At 31.4% G+C, this 26,359-nt stretch overlaps 1 protein-coding gene across 7 annotated transcripts in view; it reads left to right on the top strand.

The window, feature by feature from the left end:
* Positions 1-26,359, top strand: part of LOC145269867 (coronin-1C-like) — a 251,675-nt gene that overhangs the window by 208,791 nt on the left and 16,525 nt on the right. For 4 of the 7 annotated variants that reach the window (XM_080125601.1, XM_080125597.1, XM_080125600.1 and 1 more), the window contains exons 5-10: positions 1,828-1,944; positions 2,680-2,784; positions 6,578-6,723; positions 12,117-12,177; positions 13,668-13,769; positions 18,307-18,678. In XM_080125601.1, the coding sequence (XP_079981727.1) occupies positions 1,828-1,944; positions 2,680-2,784; positions 6,578-6,723; positions 12,117-12,177; positions 13,668-13,769; positions 18,307-18,678 (903 nt within the window). Of the gene's footprint in view, positions 1-1,827; positions 1,945-2,679; positions 2,785-6,577; positions 6,724-12,116; positions 12,178-13,667; positions 13,770-18,306; positions 18,679-25,322; positions 25,471-26,359 lie in introns of all 7 variants that reach the window. The other 3 variants (XM_080125602.1, XM_080125604.1, XM_080125603.1) reach the window with 1 other exon arrangement.

Below are 26,359 nucleotides of genomic sequence, written 5' to 3'. Positions count from 1 at the left end.
TTTTTCAAAGTGTTTTTAATGTTTTATTAACTATTTGTTTGTGTATATATATATATATATATATTGATTACCGACTTCACTTTTGTATAAGCAATATCGCTTGAACGTCTCTAGTTACTTGTAACTAGCTGAGCAAAACATACTCATGAATGTGTAGCGACATATTAATGTTATGTGAAAGAATCACAGTAGATAGGAACTTGTGATTTTGTGAAAATCTATAATAGTATAGTGAGTAATGGGCAATCAGTAATTCCCCCACTATCCAACAACCAGAAGGTCGCTTGTACAGTAACCAAGAGGGCAGAACTGCTTGCTCGGCGATTTGCCTCCAAACTCCCTTCCAAATTTCCCTATGTGGACTGAAGCCACACATGATGATGTGAAAATCATCCCTTTTTATGTCCGCAATTTGATATAAAACTTAGACACCTCATAGGTGTATTGGCTTGATCTCGCCCCTGCTATACTAACTAAGAAATGCTCAGCTGAACTAGCCCCCATACTTTCCAAGCTCTACAGTAAATAAATATATATATATATATATATATATATATATATATATATAAAGAGCAAACAGTTAATAAAACATGTTAAAAAACACTTTGAAAAAGAGTTAAAAACATATTTAACCTGAAAAGGAAACATTTAATAAGTAGATAGTCCTTAATCCGCAGAGTTTCGAAGAAATACTTTCCTTCTCATCAGAGGGTAGGAATTAGCAAAATGCGGGATCGGATTTTGCATGCAAAAGTATTTTTGATGAAACTGCAAGTAAGTCAAAGATCTTACTTAATAACAAAAAGTGAAGCAGAAAGAATATGGTGAAGAAAAAGGTGATTTCACGTGAATGGATAGTCTGGTGAAAGGTAAAGTATCCAATGACGGTAAAATCCAAAAATGTAAATCCAAGAAAGTTAATTTAATTTTCCATTCGCACAAGGAAAAGCCAAGGAAATTGCGTAATTTATTTTACATATATATATATCTACACACACACACCCACACACACACACATATATATATATATATATAAAGTCACTTTTGTGTGTGTGAATTCCTTCCTCATAGATTCTGAAACAGCTGAGTTTATCTTTTGAAATTTCACTAAAAGGTAATTTATTTGTCTGGCAGTGTTCTTAGATATGTTTTGTACAGAAATTCATCTGAATATCGAAAACTCAAAAAAATGGGATCCTAAAAATAGTCTTTCTCTCTGATGAAAAGAAGAATTTTTACGGGGGAATATTTTATGTTACACCGGCCAAGAGAGATAATAAAATCTCAGCAAATCATTTATTCTTAAAAAAAACAAAACAAAACATTTATTATAATTTGGAGATACAGCTTAGTAGTAAATCATTCAACTACAGATCGAATCATCCCCTGTTCAAGCACGGGTGTACCTCAATATTTTATTTTAATTTTTTTCTTATTAATGAGTTCAATTTACGATAAAAGAGAAGGAACCATTTAAAATTGCTACAAATCATTTCTTCGTTTACATATTTTAAAACTAAAAATTAATCAGAAATGACTTTTCCAGGGCATTCATTAAGTCCAAAATTAGCTGACCTGATATTGTAAACAGCCACAGACAGAATTTGATGAACATTATCATTATTAGGATTGACATTCACAGGAAACACGAGTTGGAAAAGATACTTAAAGAGCATTGCCAAGGCTGCTGCGAAGAAGGTGGGCTCTCTTTACCATGCTAGAAAATTACTTATGCCTGAGAGTATCTTACATGAATTGTTTCTTAATTTTATTTATTTAAATATTCAATATTGTGTAAATATTTGATGTATACATTTTCTTCTGCAGAGTGGTCGTGGTCATCAAGGTGCTAAGCCTTCTCAATGCGTTTATCTTAAAGACGGCAAGATATTCTCAACAGGATTCTCACGCATGAGCGAAAGACAATATGCTTTATGGGATGAAGTAAGTTTCTTTTTTTTTTTTTTAATTTAAGAAACATTTTTTTTTTTATTTAAAAAAACATTTTTTTTTTTTAATTTAAGAAACATTTTTTTTTAATTTGAAAAAACATTTTTTTTTAGTTTAAGAAACATTTTTTTTAATTTAGGAAACATTTTTTTTTTTAATTTAAAAAAGCATTTTTTTTTTAGTTTAAGAAACATTTTTTTTTTAATTTAGGAAACATTTTTTTTTAATTTAAAAAACATTTTTTTTTTTAATTTAAAAAACATTTTTTTTTTTTAATTTAAAAAAATTTTTTTTTTTTTAAATTTAAGAAACATTTTTTTTTAAATTTAAGAAACACTTTTTTTTAAATTTAAGAAACATTTTTTTTTTTTAAATTTAAGAAACATTTTTTTAGTTTAAGAAACATTTTTTTTTTCAATTTAGGAAACATTTTTTTTTTTTCAATTTAGGAAACATTTTTTTTTTTAATTTAAGAAACATTTTTTTTTTTTTTTTAGTTTAAAAAAAATTTTTTTTGTAATTTAGGAAACATTTTTTTTTAATTTAAAAAACATTTTTTTTTTTAAATTTAAGAAACATTTTTTTTTTCCCCACATTTTTACATACAATGTTGGATTGTTAAAATAAAAAAGCAAATTTTCTTAACTGCAAATAATAATCAAGGAGGCTGACGTTATTTTTTCTTTTCTGTGTTTAACACGGACAAAATTTTTTTTTTCTCATTCACAGAAAGACCTCAGCAATTCATTGACAATGATTGAAATCGACAACAGCAATGGTGTCATTTTCCCATTCTATGACCCAGACACCAACATGATATACTTGTGCGGAAAGGTACGACCATTTAAAGTTTAAAATTCCATCCTCTCTCTCCCTGGGGCCTGGTGTGACATGTCTATCCGTCTCATCATAATGACATCAGTTTTTTTCTTTTTACTGTTGCATCCTCCCCGACATACGTTGTCTGATATTCCCAAATGGTCACCCATCTGGTACTAGCCAGGTTCAGCGTTTCTTAACTTTGATGTGTCAACATGATTATGAGGTATGTTAATACCAACTGCTCGCTTCCCACTCACAGGGGTCAATCCTTGGACCTTTATATTTCCTGATATTCATAAATGACCTCTCTGATAAAATTGTCCCCAAGATGGGTATATTTGCTGATGACACCATGCTCTTTCACAGGCACAAGGGTAAAACAAATGAACACATATCTAAGGAAATTGCTAAAATTCTAGAGGAAGACCTCCAATCTATAGTGGAATGGGGCCGTAGCTGGTTAGTAATGTTCAATGCTGCTAATACTAAGCTTATTTCCTTTAATAATTACAAGAAACCTTCTCAACTAGTGACTGAGATGGTTAATCATACAATACCTGAAAGTATTTCCCTCAAGCTCCTAGGGTTAACATTCACTGACAACATGAATTTGAACAAATACATTGCTGCTGTGAAGAAGGTGGGCTCTCTTTACTGTGCTAAATGGCTACTCACACCTGAGAATATCCTGTATCTCTACAAGATAACTCTGAAGATAAAAACATTTATTTTTTATTTGTCTATGACAACACGCTCTAATACTATAAGATACACAAAGGTAAAACTAATGAACACAAGAAAATTGCTAAAACTCTTGAGGAAGACCTCCAGTCTATAGTGGAATGGAGCCGTAACTGGTTGGTAATGTTCAATGCTACTAAGACTAAGCTTATTTCCTTTAATAATTACAAGAAACCTTCTCAACTACTGATTGCCATGGCTAATAATACACTGCCTGAAAGCTCCGTTGGGTTTAATATTCACAGACAATGTGAATTGGAACAAATGCATTGAGACAAATGCCGCAAGCAAGGTGGGCTCCCTCTACCGTGCTAGAAAATTAATTATGCCTAAAAGTATCCTGTATCTCTACAAAGCTACCATTCACCCATGCATGGAATGTTGTTGTCACAGCTGGGTTGGTGCATCTGCCACTAGTCTCTCGCTCCTAGACAGGGTTTTTAAAACGTTGCCAACCTAATAGGTATCAATCAAACTCCAACCTCTGTCCCATCACCAAAACGTGGCGTCCTTGTGCCTGTTTTACAAATATTTCAATGGCAAGTGCTCTGACAAACTCAAAGCACTAGTACCCCCTCGACAACAATACCCTGACAAACCTGACAACCAACAAAATCCCACCCTGACACTATAGAGATCCCTAGATGCCTTCTACTCGAATAGCTTTTTTCCTCAGATTGCTGCATTTTGGAATTTCTTTTCAGGCCCCTGCTTCCCTGACTGTACTGACATGCAGAAATTCAAGTATAATGTGGACAAACATCTCGCTGCCCAACTCCCTAAATAATATTCCTGTAAATCTGGTCTCAAATAGTAACCCCTCACAACTAATGGTAGAAACACTAGAGGAAGACCTCTTATCAGTAGTGGAATGGGAACAAAAATGGATGGTCACATTCAATGCTGCCAAGACTAAGCTTGTTCCCTTCAATAATTACAAGATACCTTCTCTACCACCAATAGCTATGCCTAAAGATACATTACCTGAAAGCACTTCTTTCAAACTCCTCGGCTTAACGTTCACAGGGAACAGATACATTGAGAGCATTAAGATCAAAGTGTAGTATCTGTTCTTTAGATGCTGCACTTCATTTTCTTGTTCTCTTTCGGTGGAGGAGAAATCCTTCACGACTGAGACAATTTTTATTTTTGTACCTTTTCTCCACGTTAAAAAACGACCCTGGTGTCTAACTCTGTCCCGTGGGGAGGCATAGTAAATAGATACATTGAGAGCATTGTTAGGGCTGCTGTGAAGAAGATGGCCACAATTCGCCCATGTATGGAGTATTTTTGTCACGTTTGGGCTGGTGCATCTGCTACTAGTCTCTCACTCCTGGACAGGGTTCAAAAGAGAGTCGCCACCTTGATAGGTCCTGAACTGTCATCTAAGCTTCAATCTCTGTCTCACTGATGAAATGTTGTATCCCTCTGCCTGTTCAAGTATTTTAATGGTAGATGCTCTGACGAAATACGAACCCTTGTACCCCCTCATCGTAAATACTCCCGACAAACCCGACAAGCAGCAAAATCCCACCCCTTCACAGTAGAAACCCCTGAATGTAAGAAAGCCTTCTATTTTAATAGTTTCTTCCTCAGAACTGCTAGACTTTGTAATTCCCTTCCAGGATTCTGCTTTCCCAACTGTACTGACATGCAGAAGTTCAAGTGTAATGTGAACAGACATCTTGCTACTCATCTCCCTTCATAATGTCCCCGTTACTTATGTCCCCGATAGTAGCCCCCTACATTAAAGTAACACTGTGCCTTGTTTGGGGTGAAAATAGAATTAAAAAAAAAATTACAATTTGAGATCTATGGGGAGTACCTCCAATCTGTCCAGAATTCCCTTTATGTTAAAAAATAAAGAAAATACCTGTATTATGATGTATCTGTGACTAAACGAAAATATCACATTCCAAAAATCACATAAATTGATCATGCAGTTTTATTTTTAAAGATTGAAATTTTATGAGTAAGAGAAGGATGTCTTGTCTGCCATTGTGATAATAATACAAAGGAGATAACTCAATTTAAAAAGATTTCAGTTGTAATGCCTACGAATTCCCATTAATTGCATAAGAATGATTTTCTTTATAAAAATTGCATGATGAATTTACATGATTTTTGGAATATATTTGTTTCGTTATATACTAGCAGTTCAGCCCAGCTTTGCATTGGGGCCCTGTGTACTGTTCATAACTTTATGTGCATATATATATATATATATATATATATATATATTAAAAAGTTTGACTCGTGTCCAGGTAACCTACATCTAAAATTTCAAATGGTTAGACCCAAAATTGGCGGAGGAGTATGGTAGAGTTTGCAAAGGTCAACTCTTTCAACTTTGACCTCTTGGCAGCTAAATTTTCACCCAAAAAATGATTAAAAAGTTTGCTGCATGTCTGAATACCTTTATGTAACATTTCAAATGTTGAGATGCAAAATTGGCTGAATAGTTTGCTAGAGACTGCAAAGGTCAAATCTTTTGAACTTTGGCCTCTTGGCAGCCAAATTTTCGGCCAAAAACTGATTATAAAGCTTGCCCTATGTCTGAATACACTTTATGTAAAATTTCAAATATTTAGACAAAATATTGGCTGAGTAATTTGGTAGAGACAGCAAAGGTCAAATTTTTTAAAACATTGATCCCAATTTTGACCCCTTAACATTTATTGTTTTGGGCTCTAATCAAGTTGATCCATGTCCAAGGAACTTAAATCTGAAATTTCAAATGTTTAGACCCAAAATTGGCGGAGGAATTTGGTAGAGTTTTCAAAGGTCAAATCATTTAACTTTGACCCCTTAACAGCCAAATTTCTAGCCAAAAACGGATTAAAAAGATTTTCTCAAATCTCAAATCTCGAGTCTGTAGACTGAAAATTGACAGAGTAGTTTGGTAGGGAAATGCGCACACAGAGAATTCAACTTTTATGGATGCATAGATTTTCTTTAATTTGTTTCTTGATATAGCGGGGAGTTCTGGGCAAGAATAGAAATGAGTAATATTATATTTTTGTTTTCCGAGTATTAGATGGTCTCCTCTTCTCTTTTCATGTAGGGTGACTGTACGATCAATTATTATGAGATCACTGATGAACATCCATATGTCTTCTTTCTGAACTGCTACAAGTCGAGCGAACCGCAAAGAGGAATTGGAATGCTGCCCAAACGAGGAGTCAATGTTAACCAGTGCGAAATTGCTCGGTAAGACGATTTTTCTGAAAATATAACATGTCAATTTCTTTTAATCATATATATATACTGGATAGGGTTTGTGGGAGAAAACCTCAACAAAGTGCTCGATTATAAAGAAAATTTGATAATATTGATTTAAAAATGTTACAAGAGATCTGAAAGACATTGGTACCATCAGTTTCAAATCTAATATAAGGAAAGACCAGTAAAAGGATTTCTCTTGAAATGAAACATGCTCACCTGGTTTAAACATGAGTGAAAAAAAAAAAAGTCTATCTTCCAAATTCCAAGACATTGTCCATTTTACCATTTCTTTCTTTCAGCATGTTAAAATATTCAATTCTTGATAGCACTTGTTTCGTAGCGCCGAACCATTCATATAATTATTTTGTAAACTTTTTAATCTTTTCCATCCTGACTCATCAGAAGAATAGGAACTCATCAACTTTAAAAGAAAATAAAAATAGGCATGATTACATATATCTAAAAAAATTGGAAGAGGGGTTGCAATTGTGTTTTCTGATATTTACACCGTATATATATATATATAATAAATTCCACAGCCAAACAACGTCGCAGCCCACAAGAGCCATGACAATCAACGAACCGGAAGTCCAAGACTCGAGTTTCGCCCTCATTTGGGCTCATCAGTTAGACACATCCAAACTCAGGATTCAAAACCCGAGCCTCTTGCATGCGAGGCAAGCACTCTACCAACTGAGCAAACGCCCCGCACACAAGAATTTCTATTAACCAACACAGATCAAGCAAACCATGCCGAAATCCGACTGTAAAATGAACCTACTTCGTCTCAACCAAGGGACGCGGTCACCCAACCAGCTAATAACCCCAAGCCGATGTCTCACAATATATATATATATATATATATATATATATATATATATATATAAAATTATTACTAATATAATAATTTTTTTAAATACCTACAGACACTAGTGTTTCATCCTTTCGGGAATCATCAGCACAGGGTGTCACGATCACCGCCGGTTGGGAGATTTGAACCCGGCCATGAAGTCATCTCTGACTCTCTTTCAAAAAACAAACCACACGGCCAACTTTAACCACGAGAAATATTGTGGAAATTTAAATATTTATTTCAAAATGTCGAGACGTCTGTCCATAATGATCTAATGATCATAACATCATAATCTGCGCATGCGAGCTTAAGTGCTCGATTTTCATTTAAATTGCTCAACAGTAAGAATATGTATAGACCCTCATGAATCTTTCCACTAAACCATTCTCAGATATCAAAACTGAAGCTATCAACTTATGCATTTCATGATGGTGTATGTGTGTGTATATATATATATATATATATATATATTATATATATACTAGCAAAAGTACCCGTCGTTGACTGGGTTAAAAAACAGCCTACAGAAAATGGACTTTGATTTATCAAAGTATGATAGGTTATGAAAAGGAAGGATTATGAAGAGATAGCTTTGAATTCGGGGGTATCAAAACCAAAGCAAAATATGATGAAAGTAAAAATAAAATAGATAAACCCCATAATTTATTATACCATACCTGTTCACACTGAAGCACTTATCACAATATTCTGTGGATCTATATTAAAAAACCTTGTTAAACTTTGTGACATATTTCCATTGTATAGAGGTCAGGCGCGAACGAACACCCCATAATTTTATTATACCACATTTCTTCAAACTGAAACATAATTATCAAAGTATACTTACTTAATTCAACCTGGATTTTAAAATTTCAAAGTAATTTTCAAACTGTTTCTTTTAAGGCTCTGTTTTTTCATCTTATTCCTTAAAACTAAAAATATTTAATGTTAAAAATAATTTAGTGAAAGATGTCTTAAAACCCAGATCTTCCCCAAACTTGCCACCCCAAAACCGTAAGGTTTTTTTTTTTTTTTTACATAGGCGTCACCACATTATCAAGGCCAAGAGGCCACTCAAGGATAAGGGTTAAAGAGTGTACAGTAGAAATTGGACAATATAGTAATCATTAGTAATGAAACTTTGGTAAATTTGATAACTTATATGGAACGGCTCATCAAGAACTTATTTACGTTAGACTTGAAGACAGCCATATTGTAGTCAGCCGGAAAGCAGGAAAACGGAAGACAATTCCACAGGCATGCAGTTCTAAGAAAGAAGCTTTGTTCATGGAATCTACGTTTAGGTTTAGTCACAGATAAAGAGTGGGGGGAATTATTGATAGTGTTTACAGCTAGACGAGTGTTTCTTGTTTCACATTTTACGAGACTGCCAGAAAATAAATCCAAGTAAACCGACGCAAAGGAAACAAAAACTTAAAAAATTAGATAAAACAAAATAAGAATCATAAATGAAAATAAAAAGTGTAGTCGCCATTTCCAGCGAGAACCCTTATAAACAAAGGCTGAAGAGAATTCAATATTATCGGCCATAAACTGGTCCTCTTAATATCGGATTTGAAACTGATGGTACCAATGTTTATCTGATCTATTGTAACATTTCTAACTAAATATTATCAAATTTTCTTTATAATCAAACACTTTGGTGGGATTCTTTGCAACAAACCCGATATATGTATATGCATATATAATGTAATATAATGTATTTTAATATAATGTAATATAATGTATTTTAATATAATGTAATATAATGTATTTTAATATAATGTATTTTAATATAATGTAATATAATGTATTTTAATATAATGTAATATAATGTATTTTAATATAATGTATTTTAATATAATGTAATATAATGTATTTTAATATAATGTAATATAATGTATTTTAATATAATGTATTTTAATATAATGTAATATAATGTATTTTAATATAATGTAATATAATGTATTTTAATATAATGTAATATAATGTATTTTAATATAATGTAATATAATGTATTTTAATATAATGTATTTTAATATAATGTAATATAATGTATTTTAATATAATGTAATATAATGTATTTTAATATAATGTATTTTAATATAATGTAATATAATGTATTTTAATATAATGTAATATAATGTATTTTAATATAATGTATTTTAATATAATGTAATATAATGTATTTTAATATAATGTAATATAATGTATTTTAATATAATGTAATATAATGTATTTTAATATAATGTAATATAATGTATTTTAATATAATGTAATATAATGTATTTTAATATAATGTATTTTAATATAATGTAATATAATGTATTTTAATATAATGTAATATAATGTATTTTAATATAATGTAATATAATGTATTTTAATATAATGTAATATAATAATTTAATTTTCCATTATTCTCATCATACATACATACATACATATATAATAATAGTTAATAATACCCCAGAAAATATTGAACTCTTTCCAATAATGGACTGCCCAGGTTGTATGAAATTCCTTTTCCTTTAAGTATTATTCACCACTCAAATAACATTTTCAATATATGTGCTGAAAAGCAAAATACGTGTTTATTCACAGCTGAATATTTTGCTAACCGCATTTCATTTCCTCTGATGATATGAGCCAGTATTGAAAATCCATGGATTAAGGAAATTAACATAACTCCCCTCTATATATTCCTTGTGTCAAACAATAAATTCTTAACTCGAATATATGTGTTTATATTTTGATTTACAGAATTTAACTAAAACCATTAAACTTATATATTGCTCTATTTTTAAATATTGAGCTTTACCTTTTTAGCTAGGATCATCTTGAAAGTATTACTGACAGGATATTTCACTTGATCTTTAATCTGTGACTTATCTCACTCATATAGTAAGTTATAAAATATATATGCCGATTAAGCTATACTAAATATTCCGCGTTTCATCCACTCTAGGACTCTTCATATATATATATATATATATATATATAACTACTTCATTTATTCGCATAAATTTAATATACGAAAGTATAGATTTATGCGTAAACTTTAAGTATTTACTTCAAAAGTGCTCAATACGTAGGTAGAGCTAGTTAGTAATTTATAAAATACATATGGCGATTAAGCTACACTGAATATTCTGCGTTTCATCCAACTATAGGATTCGTCAGGCTTATGCGCATAAGCCTGACGAATCCTATAGTTGGATGAAACGCAGAATATTCAGTGTAGCTTAATCGCCATATATATTTTATAAAATTACTATATATATATATATCTTCTATATATATAAAAGCCAAACGTCTGTGTGTATGTATGTTTGTTTGTAACGCTAAAACTTTTGAAAGACGGAACCAAACTTGACAAATTTGGTATCATATCGAAGCCCCATCACCCGGATGACAAATATCGAAATTTCACGTCAAACGGACCACTAGAAGTTGGTCAACTGATCAGTTATCTTCGAGGGGGGGCCCCAAAAAAACCTGTCATCATTATCTATATATATAAAAGACAAATGTTTGTTTGTAACGCTAAAACTTGAGATGAAAGATTCCTCTCCCCTAAGAATAAAACATATGTTCAATATCTGCTTTTGTTTTTTCATTGTTTATACGGTCCCGAGCAACGCCGGGTAGCCCTGCTAGTATAATATAAAGCTGAATGTCTGTGTGTGTGTACGATAGGCTCCTATATGGTTGACTATTTTAAAAAACTGATAGATGTATCGAGACACAGGAATGGGTATGTTTGATCTGGCACAACAGTGGTTCATTAAAATTGTGGGGTCTGCGTTCGCACCTGGTCCACAAAGTATGGAAATAAAAAATTTAAAAATTAAAGAAAAACCGTTTACAAGTGTTTTTTATATAGATGTACATAAGAATACTTTGATAAGTATGTTTTAAATTAAATAGGGATGGTATAATAAAATTGTGGGGTCTGCATTTGCGCCTGGCCTCCATAGAATGGAAATAGGAACAAACTTTAATAAAGACTTTTCATATCTATCTGCGTAAATATACTTTGATAATTATGTTTTAGTTGAAGAAATACCCCCAAATTCGAAGCTATCTCTTTACAACCCTTCCTTTTCATAACCTATCATACTTTCCTAAACCAGAGTCCATTTTTCAACGACAGGTATTTTTGCTAGTATATATATATATATATGTATATATATATATAAAATATATTTATAGTCATCGACACCATACACTTATATATAGGTGTATGTATGTACTCCATTTTTTTTAAACAAGCATCTCACCACTTAGGCCACCCCCTATAAATCTTGACTTCAATTCTTCATTAAGTTACGTGTCTGTGCCTAATTTGGGCTTAATATAAGTAAACGGACAAAATTAATTTTAAAAAAAAAATAAATTTGTGGAGTGGAAAAAAAAGTAACATGTAATTCCAACTTTTTTTTTTTTTTTTTTTTAAGTAAAAATTTAGTTCAGTCTTTTCCATTTTTCTGTCATTTTTGCTAACAAATACTTCAAATCTTTACAGGTTTTACAAACTACAGAACAATGGTCTGTGTGAGGTGATTCCATTCACCGTGCCAAGAAAGGTAACTCATGTTCAACTCATTCGAACGAAAAAACATTTAGAACTCTTAGCAATCTGCAATGTGTTCTTTATTTCAATATAACAAAAATTTAATGGTTTAATTGTGTCAACATTTGTAATTCCAAGTCATCGTTATTTTTCATGGCAAATGCTCATCTAATCTATGATTTCCCCTAGGCAAACTTTCACAAAGAAAAATACTCGACCAGCTACAATCACTATAAACAATTTCCCCCACTCTTTATCTGTGCTTAAATCTAAACGTGGATTCCATGAACAAAGTTTTTTTCCTAGAACTGCCCGCCTCTGGAACTCTGTTTTGCTGGCCTACTTTCCAGTTGACTACAATATGGTCGTCTTCAAGTCCACTGTAAACAAGTTTTTGCTGAGCCTTCCTCTTTGATAATCAAATTATACCAAATTTCCACTACAAACGATTACTACACTGTCGTCCTGGTGTTCACCATACACTCATTAACCCTTATCCTCGAGTGGTTGTCGGGCCTTGATAAGAGGTAACTGCACTATAAAAACAACAAATCCAATGCATATAAATTACGTTGTTTTGTCTTAAGGCTCGACATCTCTTGTGTCGACGTTGAAATTTCTGTGCAGTTCTGAGTTTCATCAAGAGATGTCGGTAATTGTGCATAAAGCAAGACCTTAACTTTCAAACACGCTGGCAGGTGGTATCCACGTCTTTCAATAGAGGTATGGAAGCACAAAATGGGTACAATTTTCAAATATATTTTTTGTTTTTTTTCACCCCCTTACAATAAAAATATATAAAAATACGTAAACTTTTTTCATCAATTAATTTTTCATTGCAAAAGGAACATGATTTATACTAAAATTAAAATAAAAAAATAAAAACAAGAATTAATTCAAAAGGAAAAGTTGTGGTGTTTCTATGTTAAATGTTAATAAATATTTTGTTTCATGGATGTAAAAAACTAAAATTTGTTTATTATTTACTTAAAAAAATTATTTACTAAAAATTTATTTACTTAAAAAATTATTTACTAAAAATTTATTTACTTAAAAAATTGTTTACTAAAAGATTATTTATGTAAAAAATTATTTACTCAAAAATTGTTTAGTAAATTATTATTTACTTAAAAATGATTTACGTAAAAAATTGTTTACTTAAAAAATTGTTATCAAAAGGATAGAAACATGGACAATAATAAAAAACAAACAAATCGAAAACGAACAATTTTTTTTTTAATTAAAAACTAACAATAAACAATTTTCCAAAGTGTTTTTTAATGAAAACGAACAACAAATGTTTTTTAATGAAAACGAACGACAAATGTTTTTTAATGAAAACGAACGACAAATGTTTTTTAATGAAAACGAACGACAAATGTTTTTTAATGAAAACAAACAACTATTTTTGTTCATTTGTCTGTTTTTTTTGTTTCATATGGTACATCATTTCACGTATTCTACATCCTTCTTATTATATTTTTTATTGACTTTTTTTTGTAGTCCGAACTGTACCAAGATGACCTTTATCCTGATACTGCTGATGAGACGCCGGCTATTTCGGCCGAGGATTGGTTCCATGGAAAAAATGCTGACCCTGTTTTGGTGAATATTAATAAACTCATTTCGCATCCAACCACACACACACACACACACACACACACACCAGGGCTCTATGGACAAATTTATCTTTAGTTGGCCTTTGACAACTAAATATTTTCGTTTACTAGCCAAATAGAAAAGTTACTAGCCAAACCCACATGATTTTTAGAATATGACATCTTTGTTCTGTGACGAGTATGTACACCATAAAGATTTTTCTGTATTTTTTTTTTTTATGAGTGTAATTCTAAATATACAACAAATTTTATGTCGATACTTGAAGGTATAAACATTCTAATTTCTTCAGATATTTTTTTAAACAGCCTTCTAATGAAGGCTGTTAAAAAAAATTATATTCTATTAAACTTTTATTGTTTAAATAATTTAACTTTGTTCGTTTTATTAAAAAAAAAAAAAAAAGTTGGAGATATTTTTCACTCAGTAGTGAGCTTTGGAAGATTGTCAGTGAAAGAAATACAATCGCCAAAAGATAAGCGTTTCATTATTTCTAGTCGCCATTTTGAAAAATCACTTGCAAATGCGACTGTTTCACTCGCAATGTACAATGATTGCATCTTTATTTTTTGGTAAAGAGATTCATTTTTTACAGCCAATTTTTTTTATTTGTCCAAACAATGCTTTTAAGCATATTGTAAATCGTCTAGGACAATGATTCCTCGGGTAAAAAAAAGCAAAACAAAAAAAAAAAACCTTCATTTAGTTCGATTTTATTTTTCAAAACCTGGAAATTGGAATTGGCTTTTTCTATTGTCAATTTATAAGTGCTACGGAGTTATAATTTCAGCTTAAGTATTGGAGGGTTTACTATATATATATATATATATATATATATATATATATATATATTCAGGCAGACATTGTTAAAAACAACAGAAAGCTTCTGTTCTGTAATACCTTTATTATTTTTTTCAATTTTTCGTATATACATCAAATGTATGGATGCATTATTTTTCTTTTCAAAGTGTCCGTGGTTTTAGCTTTTTGTGTAGGCATCTACGCATTATCAGGAATGTATGTGTGAGATTCTGCAGGGAATTATTGGCAATATATATTTACTAGCAAAGATAGTGCCTATATATATATATATATATATACACTAGCAAAGATACCCACGCTTCGCACGGGCACTCGATTAAAATAATTCATCGAGTGTGTTTTTTGTAAATATAAGTCTATCTTGATCGAGGAAATGTAACAGAAGCCATTACGGATAGGAAAAACTGGCGGAAAGGGAGATAAGGCAGTTTAGCCCTCCCTCCCTCCCTCCCTCCCCCCCAAAAAAGCAAACCACTAAAAAAAATTCAGAATTGCACTAATTAAATAAAATAAAATTCATTTGCATAAATATTAAATGTTTTTATCTAAAATATATAGACTTTGTTTTTTAACAAGAAAAGGTAATTTAATTAAATGAAGCAGAAACGGTAATATCAGCTCTGTCTTCATAAATTTGTATCAAAAATATATTTTTTATTTAAAAACAAAAAAGCAACATATGTACATGAATAAAATTTGAATATTTTGCGACTCTTTTAAAAAAAAAAGTTTATTACTGAGTTACTCCCCTTGTTATTATCTCACCTGTTCCTAAACAAATATGGCGAGAATTTTTTACGATAAAGATTGAAAACTCATGTTTTTTTAATAATGTAATATTTAAGTACTTCCGACATGTCAATTAAGTAGATATCATTTCTTTCAATTGAGATTGACGTAAAAAGTCATTAGATGCCATTTTTCTTTTTTTTTTTTTTTTTCAAATCAATTATTTCGTTTTGCAAATTTTGTTATCGTTTAGTTGCACCAAAATTTGAATTAAAAATTGTTTTTTCACTGGATGATTTTTTTTTTCTAAATCTTTAATTTCTTGAAACAATTGATGTTTTACATATGGTTTAATAATATGAAAAAAAGTGTGTCTCTTTACTGTCTTTTATTTGTTTTTTTCACTGGATGATTTTTTCTAAATTTTTAATATACTTGAAACAATTGATGTATGTATGGTTTAAAATCGCCTAAAATAAATAAATGTCTTTTATTTGTCGCACTTCAATGTCTATTAAAGCGGCATTAAATAAAAACTGCTGTTAAAGTTAGAACAGTACAACAGATTTAAATTTAGGAACAATTTATTTTAAAATGGATAAAGTTTATATAAACTTTAAGGTTCTTTCTCCAAAATTCCCACTTTATTAAGGTCCTGGATATGACCTTAAACTATATCTGATGGTGAGGCCCCAGCTTGCAGGCCTTAGGGAGTGTGGAGCCACCCTTTAATTGCCATTGCTCCCAGGTCCACTCTGACCCGGAGTGGTAGCACCTGTTAGGGTCCCAACTATGGGTTAAATAGAATACGACTTAAAAAACAAATATACTATATTAAAAAATCGTTCTTCAAAATCACCAGATTCGGCATTAAATAACCTGAAACGGGTTGATATACCGTAAAACAAAACAACCAACCAACCACTTTATTAAAAAAAAAAGAAAGAAAAATGTTTATAATGTACCTACCTGTGATGAATAAAATGTCATATTCCAAAAATCATGAGCATTGATGAAAAGCGATTTATTGAAATAAAATATAAGAAAAAAAAAACTATTGAAAAAGTGTACAATAAAAATTAACAAAATTATAAAAAAGATAAAAATAACACCATTAGTCTTTTTTTGCACTTTACGACAAAATTAAAATCAGTTTTTATTTTATTTGAAATTTTATAAGAAATATGTTTATGAAATCATAAAAATAAGTTTTTTTTTTTTTTTTTTTTCCCATTTTAAAAATAAGTTTTTTTTATTGGAATTTATAAATGTTTGTTAAAGTATGAACATAAAACTCTTGAAATCAAAATAACAAAATTTGGGTTTGTATTACTATACACAGATTCGAAAAAGTTGTCAAAAAACAAAATTATAACAAATAAATGTTATCAAAGGAAAAATAAGTTACTTTTCTACCTAACTGGATAATTTTTTAGTGTTTTTATTTAATGTAACATCTTTATTCAGCTTGAAAAACATAGTGTTTACCGATGTATTTGAAACTTACAAATGGCGCCAGATTCTCTCTTGAACATGGTAAATTTGGGAGAAGGAGTTGTTAAAAACCCACCGAATATATGTCAGCTTATGTCATGGTAACATATATTGAGCGAGTTTCTAACAGTATTTTGTATAGTTTTTTATTTTTAACTCCTCTTCCCAAACTTATTGTGTACAACAGAGTCTGGCGCCATTTGTAATTTTCAAATACAGTGGTAAACATTGTTTTTCGAGTTGAATAAACATGTTACATTAAATAAAAGCACTAAAAAATTATCCAGTTAAGTGGAAGATTAACTTATCTTGCTTTTATAACATTTATTTGTTATATATTTGTTTTTGACAACTTTTTCGAATCTGTGTGTACAGTAAAACAAACCCCTAAATTTCAAGCATCATAAACAAATAATATTCCCAAAAGAGTTTTAAAAGATTAAGTGTTTTCAATAATTTCAACAATTCTTTTTAAATAAAAAAAAAAAAATATGTGAAAAGTGTTTTCTTAAAAAATAAAACAAATTTCAATAATTCTTAAATAAGACCAAAAAAACTTTTTAATGATTGTTTAAAAAAAAAATAAAAAAACTTTTTAATGATTGTTTAAAAAAAAAATAAAAAAACCTTTTAATGATTGTTTAATAAAAAAATAAAAAACTTTTCAATGATTGTTTAATAAAAAAATAAAAAACTTTTCAATGATTGTTTAATAAAAAAATAAAAAAACTTTTCAATGATTGTTTAATAAAAAAATAAAAAAACTTTTCAATGATTGTTTAATAAAAAAATAAAAAAACTTTTCAATGATTGTTTAATAAAAAAATAAAAAACTTTTTAATGATTGTTTAATAAAAAAATAAAAAAACTTTTTAATGATTGTTTAATAAAAAAATAAAAAAACTTTTCAATGATTGTTTAATAAAAAAATAAAAAAACTTTTTAATGATTGTTTAATAAAAAAATAAAAAAACTTTTTAATGATTGTTTAATAAAAAAAAACAACTTTTTAATGATTGTTTAATAAAAAAATAAAAAAACTTTTTAATGATTGTTTAATAAAAAAATAAAAAAACTTTTTAATGATTGTTTAATAAAAAAAAAAAAAACGGTTGGAAAAATGCAATAAAAAATAAGGCGGGGGGGGGGGGAGAGATTTAGGTGCGAGAGAAAAAAAAGCGATGGAACTGATTTGCCTTATTGCTGCTTCCGGTAGCAGCCATGCCAGAAGTTAGGAAGTATGTTAGCTGACTATAATCAAACTTGCAATTCTTGCATTTTTTTTTTTTTTCAACTAAAACTATTTTCATTAAGTCTTAATTTTCTTTTTCATAATTTTTAGAATATGTAACTAATTTCAACATAACATTAGTTTTAATTGAAATTCAATGTTTCGATTTTCTTATTCTGAACAAGCACCTTTTGTATTTTACAATTTCTTACTCATTTATTTTATTTGCACTTTTTTAATTTCAAATAGGTTTCCCTAAAAGAGGGGTTCGTATCGAGCCAGAAGGAAGCGGTGAAAACTGTGCGCCGGTCCAACATCCTTGACAAAATGCCGATGAAGGCACCGAATGATGTGTCCTCTCAGCCGTCGGCAGCACCCACCCACACCCCGGCTTCAGTGCGTGCCTCACCACCTGCCGTGGCAACTCCAACGCCTACTCCTCCAGCTCCGGTGGTCCACCATACACCTGCTCCGGCTCCTGTCACTCCAGCTCCGGCGCCAACTCCAGTAGCGGCACCACCAGCAAAAACGGCCTCTGCATTGCGGCAATCTGGGAACATCTCCAATGCAGCTTCCTCTAATGATGTCGCACCGGCAGGGCAGCAACCAGTTTTCCCACCTGTAAGTGATGATTGAATATGCGAAACCCGTGAATTGATTATTTAAATATTGTCCTTTTTTTTTTTACTTGTCTAGCATTTTCTACTTGGGTTTTTTTTATTTTTATTGCATTTTTACCCCAAACAAGGTACAAGGCTACTTTTATGTGTGTGTGTGGGGGGGGGGGGGGGCTACTATCCGAGACATAATTTGCAGGGATACTATGAAAGGAGCTGAACAGCAAGATGTCTGTTCACATTACACTTGAACTTCTGCATGTCAGTACAGTCAGGGAAGCAGGAACCTGGAAGGGAATTCCAACGTCTAACAGTTCTCGTGAAGGAACTATTAACGTAGAAGGTTTTCTTACAACTAGAGATTTCTACTGTGTAAGGGTGGGATTTTGCTGCTTGTCGTGTTTGTCAGGAGTATTTACGTCCAGGAGGTACAAGGAGTAGTAGTTCGTCGGAACACCTACCATTAAAGTACTTGTGAAACAGGCAGACGGATGCAGTATTTTGTTGATGGGACAGTGATTGAAGCCTAGCTGATAGTGCATGACCTATTAAGTTGGCGACTCTCTTTTGAGCCCTATCTAAGAAGGAGAGACTAGTAACCGCTGCACCAGCCCAAGTGTGGCAACAGTACTCTATGTGGATTTGGAGCTGCCAGCCCTCAAATCTGCCCACATTGGTATCGACATTAAAGTTTGTAAAGCAACAAATGAGTCGCTTAAAACTTTACCTTTTACGGATTTAAAAAAAAAAATTTTTTACATAAGGGGAAAGGGATTACGGCTTATCAAGGCCCGGAAGCCACTCTAGAATAAAAGTGAAGTGTTAGGTAGATAGTGAGACAACACAAATAGTTACGTTAGAACTTGGGTAGGGCAAGATTATTTAAGAGGATGGCGCAACAGGAACTTAGTCACATTAGAGTTGAAGATAATCATGACTATAATCAGTCAGGAAGCAGCCCCAGAATATTGTGTTCCACAGACGAACAGTTCTAGGAAAGAAACTCTGCTCGTGGAATTTGTTTAGTTTTCGGCACAGATAGACACGGAAGGAAATTGTTGACAGTTGCTGTAACTAAACGAACATTTGTTACAAACGTTTTATAAGGAGGAACCATAGATTGGAGCTCAGTCGAGCACCTACTATAAGACTAACGACAGAGCAGAGGTGACTTTTTTTTTTTACCTTGGCATCGCCGTTGTTTCTGTGAGACTGAGCATGGCAGTGTATGCGAAAAAAAAACGTCCCCAGCAATGTTTTAAGTTAAACGGCAATGTTTTATTTTTTTAAAAAATGAGTTTTTTTTTTTTCAATTACATTACGAACTTTATTAAAATTTTCTAACAAGCGTTTACATAGATAAAATATAGACTTTATAGATATTTTATAATATAAATTTTTTACTTTCTTTTGTTTACATTTCTCATTTTTTTTTTACATACATAAAAATAGGCTATTTTATAGATCTTTTTATAATATAAAATTTTATGATTTTTTACCGAAAAGTTTTTTTAAACATATTATGTATTTCAATCAAACATCACAAAACAACGTATCCAATACATGATATTCCCCGAACAATTTTCTTTGATTCGCCACCGCCAGAAAAAACTGAGACGATTTTTCAGCATATATTTTGGTTAAAGAAATTTTAAAATTTTCTATTATAAAAGATCTATAAAGTCTATTTTTTTATGTAAACGTTTGTTAAAAAGTTAAAATAAATTTTTTAATGTAATTAAAACAAAAAAAAAAACAAAAAAAAACGTTTTTGATTAAAAATAAAACTAACATTGCTGTTTGACTTAAAACATTGCTGGGGACAATTTTATCTTGCATACACTGCCATGTTCAGTCTTGCAGAAACAATGGAGATGCCGAAGTAAAACAAAGCCGCAGTCGTAGACTTGCAACGTCTCTTCTGTAAAAAAGAGGAAATAAGTAGGTGAAAATGTCTTTGCAAAGTAAATTTTGAAGTTTTATACTTAAAACAAAATCTATATATATCTATAAAAGTGAAATTGTCTGTATGTGTACATTTCCCTACCAAACTACTCTGTCAATTTTCAGTCTACAGACTCGAGATTTGACATAAGGGGTATTGACATTTGGGAAAATCTTTTTAATCTGTTTTCAGACAAAAATTTGGCTGTCAAGGGGTTAAAGTTCAATGATTTGACCTTTTTGGCCTTTGCAAACACTACCAAACTCCTCCGCTAGTTTTGGGTCTTAACACTTGAAATTTTAGATGTAGGTTACTTAAACATGGATCAAACTTTTTAATTTGATTCAAGCCCCCAAAAATGTTAAAGTGTCTCAAAATTGGGGTCAAAGTTAAAAGAAAAAAAAAATTGACCTTTGCGGTCTCTACTAAATTACTCAGCCAATATTTTGTCTAAACATTTCAAACTTTAAATAAACTGTATTCAGACATAGGGTAAGCTTTTTAATCATTTTTTTTTTGCAGTCTCTAGCAAACTATTCAGCCAATTTTGTGTCTAAACATTTGAAATTTTACATAAACGGTATTCAGACATCCAGCAAGTCAGACATCCAGCAAGCTGTTTAGTCAGTTTTTGGGTGGAAATTTGGCTGCCAAGAGGTCAAAGTTTAAAGAGTTGACCGTTGCAGACTCTACCAAATTCCTCTGCCAATTTTGGGTCTAAACACTTGAAATTTTAGATGTAGGTTACCTGGACATGAGTCAAACTTCTGTATATACATATAAAGTTATGAACAGTACATAGGCTCCAAGCAAAGCCGGATGAACTGCTAGTATATATATAAGAGTAGATGTTAAGATGGAGAGGTTATAATAACGAGAATGCCATCCACTCACATTTACTGAGATGAGAAGAAGCGCCATTTTGCATAATGTGCCAAGAACCATACACAGTATAGTATATACTAATGGGCTACGTGGACTTTGAGCAAACCCAAACGAGATACTCTTACGGAGATAACTTATGGAAGATATTTAGTTGATCCAGAAAAAAAAATGTTCAATTCTTGAAGGAACCAAAAAAAAATCTACAAGAAAATATAACCGGAACGTTTCACCGAAACTTTAAAATCATTCAATTATAAATAACGTTTCAGTGACCTCGAAAAGATTGATATGCCGTAAAACAAACCAAACCTAGAATCCGCAAACGATTTTTCCTTTTAAAAATTACATTTTTAGGTGCAGGTAAAGGAAATAGAACTGCAACGTCTCTTCTGTGAGGAAGATGAAGTAGGTGTAAATTTTCTCGTAAAAAAAAAATGTTTCAAGAACAATGGAACTTGTGTAAATTAAACACCAAGCATCATAGACGTAAAAAAAAACAAAAAAACAAACATACTCCGAATGTCACCTACTCATATTTACAGAAAGGAGAAGAAGCACGATTTTGCATAGCATGCCTGGAACCTTACACAGTACAGCATATACTGATGAGCTGTGTGGACTTTGAGCAAACCTGATTGAGATACTAACTTAGGGGAGACATTTAGCAAGGTTGACCCAGAAAAGGATTTTCAATTTTGGAAGGAAACAAAGCTATACAACGGAAAGGATTCACTGAAATATTATTAACATTCAATTACCATATTATGATTAACGTTTCTGCAGTAAATGACCCAAAAGAGGTTGATATGCCATAAAACAAACTGAATCAAGATTTGAAGCGGCAAGCAATTTTCTTAGGGAGACACAAAATCATGTATTTACGGCAAGAATTACCAATTTTTAAGAGCAGGTGAAACTCATTAGCTTAAATAAGTGTTTGGTCCCCAGCACCTCACTGGCCGTCTGGTTTCTAAAAATCTTGCTTCAATTAAAGAAGTGTGTGAATCAGAAAAATAGGTGACTCAGCCCATAACAAATGGTGCCCGATAAAATCTTTGCAATAATAAAAAATCTTTTCTGTTTAATATTTTATGTTCATGTTTGACATAAAACAAAAATATTTTTGGTTGCATTTTTTATTTTAAAAAAATCTTTTACAAAAAATAATACTTGATTATTTCTTTTTGCATCAAAAAAATAAATAAAATGTTTATTTTTAATTGTTTTGAATTTTTCTAGTATTATAAAAACAAGGCCGATAGCCATTAGCCGTGTTCTCTCGTGTAATGAATGAATGAATGTGTGAATGTAGGATTGACATGAAATTCTTAAAGATAAACTAAAATGACCGAAAAATGGGCTGAAATGACTTAAATAAAAAGTAAATGACTTAGAATGATTTTAATGAACTGGATGAATTGAATGACTTGAATGCTTAAAAAATAACTGGAATCCTTCAAAAACAACTTGAATGATCTGGAGAATGACTTGAATGGCTTTGAGACTGACTGGTTATAAGTGATCCCCCACTTTATATCACAAAGTTACAAACATAAGTACAGCATGTAGTAAGAACAGATACTACACTTTGATCTTTATATTTAATTTATTTCGTGAAAATGAAAATTACAATCAAAATAATTCAATGTAAAATTAAAATAAATTAAAAGCAAAATTCAAATTTACAAAACAAATTTAGGCACAAGGCCCTTTAAGATGTGGGCGGGGGAGTGTTGCAGGGTCTTTGTTACTAAAGTGAAAATGGAGTCTTTGGCGACTTTAATCTTGACTGGCAACATTTACCACAATACCTCATTCACTCTGTGGACTCTAAACTACACTTTAATCTTGGCCAAAAGGCCAAGAAAAGCTTAAAAAGCTAAGAACAGCATCTATTAACAGACCTTTGATCTTAACCAAAAAGGCCAAGCACAAAAGTGTTACGGACAGACCGACCGACAGACTGATCGACCGACGGACCAACTTATAGAGTCGCTTGCACACGACTAAAAATATTTAATTTGTGCAATATTTATTTAATTTTTTTTTTCAGAAAAAATAGAATAAAATGTTTTTTCCACGATCAAAATGCATTAAAAAAACTTTATCAATCATGCACGTGGATTCCATGTAAACAGTTGCCAAAATAATTCTAAAAAAATTTAAAACTTGCGATGCCTGAGGAACTTAAAAGTATAGATTAATAAAAGATGTTTTATAAAATAAAAATGTTTTTATTTTATGCCAATTTGATTATTCAAAAAAAAATTTGCTTGAACAAAGAATACAATATTCAAAGTAATTTCCTTAATCCATGGATTTTTGATGTAGGCTCATCTCATGAGAGGAAAGTCGTTAGCAAAATATTAGATCTAGTTTGATATGATTTTGCTATTTAACGTATACATAGAAAATATATTAAAGATTAAATCTTTTTAATGGATGTAGACATATATATATATATATATATATATATATAATTTCAGGTTAAAGAGGAATACCAATAGTGCTCAATAAAAAAGAGCAAAATACCTTTTATTTATATTTACATTAAAATTCAGATGTAAAATGTTTATCTGGATATAAATAAAAGTATATATGTACACACACACAGACATATATTGATCAATATAAACAAATTTACAAGGTCGCGACACTAATATTTCGGAGAGATGGTCGGTTCAAACCACAAGTCCTCATCAGGCGACTTAAAAAATGGTTGCTTTCCACAGAAGAAATCTGACGGAATGTATGAAACTAAATACATGTATATGATGATGATGATGAGCAAAAAACCCCCCCCAAAAAAAAAACAGTACTCCTGCAGAATATGGACTGTGCTAAAACTAATGCTTCAGGAGCATATTCCAACATGTTATGAAGGTGTCGAAACGTTTAGCCAGGAAATCATAGCAACCAACAACAGTTGACAAGCGCGATAGAAATGGCGGAAAATTAAAAAAAAATATCATGAAGATTTCATTCAGCACCTGCTCGAGGTTTACGTAACTTGCCATAATATGCCGACGATAACGTGATCCATATTCTGCATAAATACCAAAAACTATGTGTGTATGTATGTATGTATATGTGTAAATGTGTATATGTGTGCGTTAATCTGACATCCAAGCACATAGGAAAACATCCCAAAAGGAGGATGAGAACTAAATGTATATTTTCACAAACATTTTAACCAACTGTGGAATCTCTGTAATGTATTTAAATTGACCTCTGGGTCACTTTCACCATTTTATAATGTTTTTTTTTTTTTGATTTTTCTTTATCTTTTTTTCCTTTTATTTTTTTTTTTTATAAAAGTAAACAAAATTGTAATCACAAAATATTTGTAAAAAAAATTTTTTATTTTTATTTTTATTTCCTTTTTTTTCTTTTAGAGACTTTTTTTTATTGTTTTAATTTTTTTTTTTTCTGTCTTTTCATTTTTTATATATATATTTTTTTATTTGCACGCCCACTTCTCCCTCCCTCCCACTTCCGGTCAGGTGCTCTTCTCTACCTTTCCATTCCATCTCCTCCGATTTTGCCCTCCCCCTCTCTTCTTTTGCCTGTGACATTCTTTCATCCACACCCATCCTATGACTGGTGTCCTCTCCATGTTATTTTATTCTTTCTATTTTTCTCCCTTTCTCTCTCTCTCTTTCTCCCACTCTCTCGCTCCCTTTCTCTCTTCCACACTTTCCCTCTCTTTTTTTCCACACACACACAAATGCTCTCAGCCCTTCTTTATCTCCCACCCCCACCCTCTCCTCGCACACTGACCAATTTCTATGAATGTTCTTCTCTCTCTGTCTACACAGGCTTTTGACCCACAGGGGATCTTGGACGATATCAGAAAACTGAAACTTATCGTCAAGGCTCACGAGAGGCGGATAAAATCCTTAGAGGACAGATTAGCACAATTGGAAACGAATGCTTCCGAAGACGAGGCAACTGTTTAAGACAAAAGTACAACTATTCTCTCTCTCTCTCTTCCCTCTTGCGTGTGCGTTCGCTATTTCGTCTTTTTTTTTTTTTTTGGCCTGATTTTTTGTCCATTTGACTTCCCCCTCCCTGTTTAAAAAAAAAAAATATCACCCGTCCAAACTACCCACTACTTGCCTAGTTTTTTTGTTCTGCTTGCATGTTTTGGATACACAAGATTTGATTGCGGTTGGTGGCGGCAGTGATGGAGCTCTGGCTGGTAAAAGGGGCTGCATGGGGACATAGGGTTTGCGTAACGGATAATTGAAGTGTCTTGTATACAATGCTTCCCTTCTTTTGCTTATGCCACATTAGAATTGGATCCTGAAGATGACCTTAAAAGACATCTAATAATGAGACCCCATTTGGGGAGTTGCCTCTTGGTTACTAATGTTACTAGGTCCACTTTGGCCCAAAGTGCTAATACTTGTTAGCACATCTGGTGCTACCAGATCAGGCTGTCTTAAGGTACTGGCTTCCTGACCAAAAATGCACCAAACATTCATAGTTTTTCTTTTCCCTTTGCAACTCAATCATGTTCTGCAATGTCAGAAACAAAAACTTTTTTCTTCTACAAAACAACCAAACATCATGAATAAATATTTGAAAATATAAAAAACTTGAAAAATAAAAACTTTTTATCAAAATTACTGGATTCGGCATTAAATAATCCGAAAAAGAATTGATATGTTGTAAAAAAAAAACAATCAAACACTAGAATCGGATCCAATTGCATTTAATTCTTTCGTTTGACATTAAATGGATTTGTCCGTTATAAAATTGTCAGTTGATTTGATAATGGATCTTTTTTCACTTTTGTTTTGAAAAGACCTTATTTCTATTAATACCTTGAAAACCCCTTGAATATATGAAA

The sequence above is a fragment of the Euprymna scolopes genome, chromosome 45 (assembly GCF_053919585.1).
Source record: "Euprymna scolopes isolate OS-2025 chromosome 45, ASM5391958v1, whole genome shotgun sequence".
NCBI classification, from domain to species: Eukaryota; Metazoa; Mollusca; class Cephalopoda; order Sepiida; family Sepiolidae; genus Euprymna; species Euprymna scolopes.
This window is presented reverse-complemented; position numbering and strand designations above follow the sequence as displayed.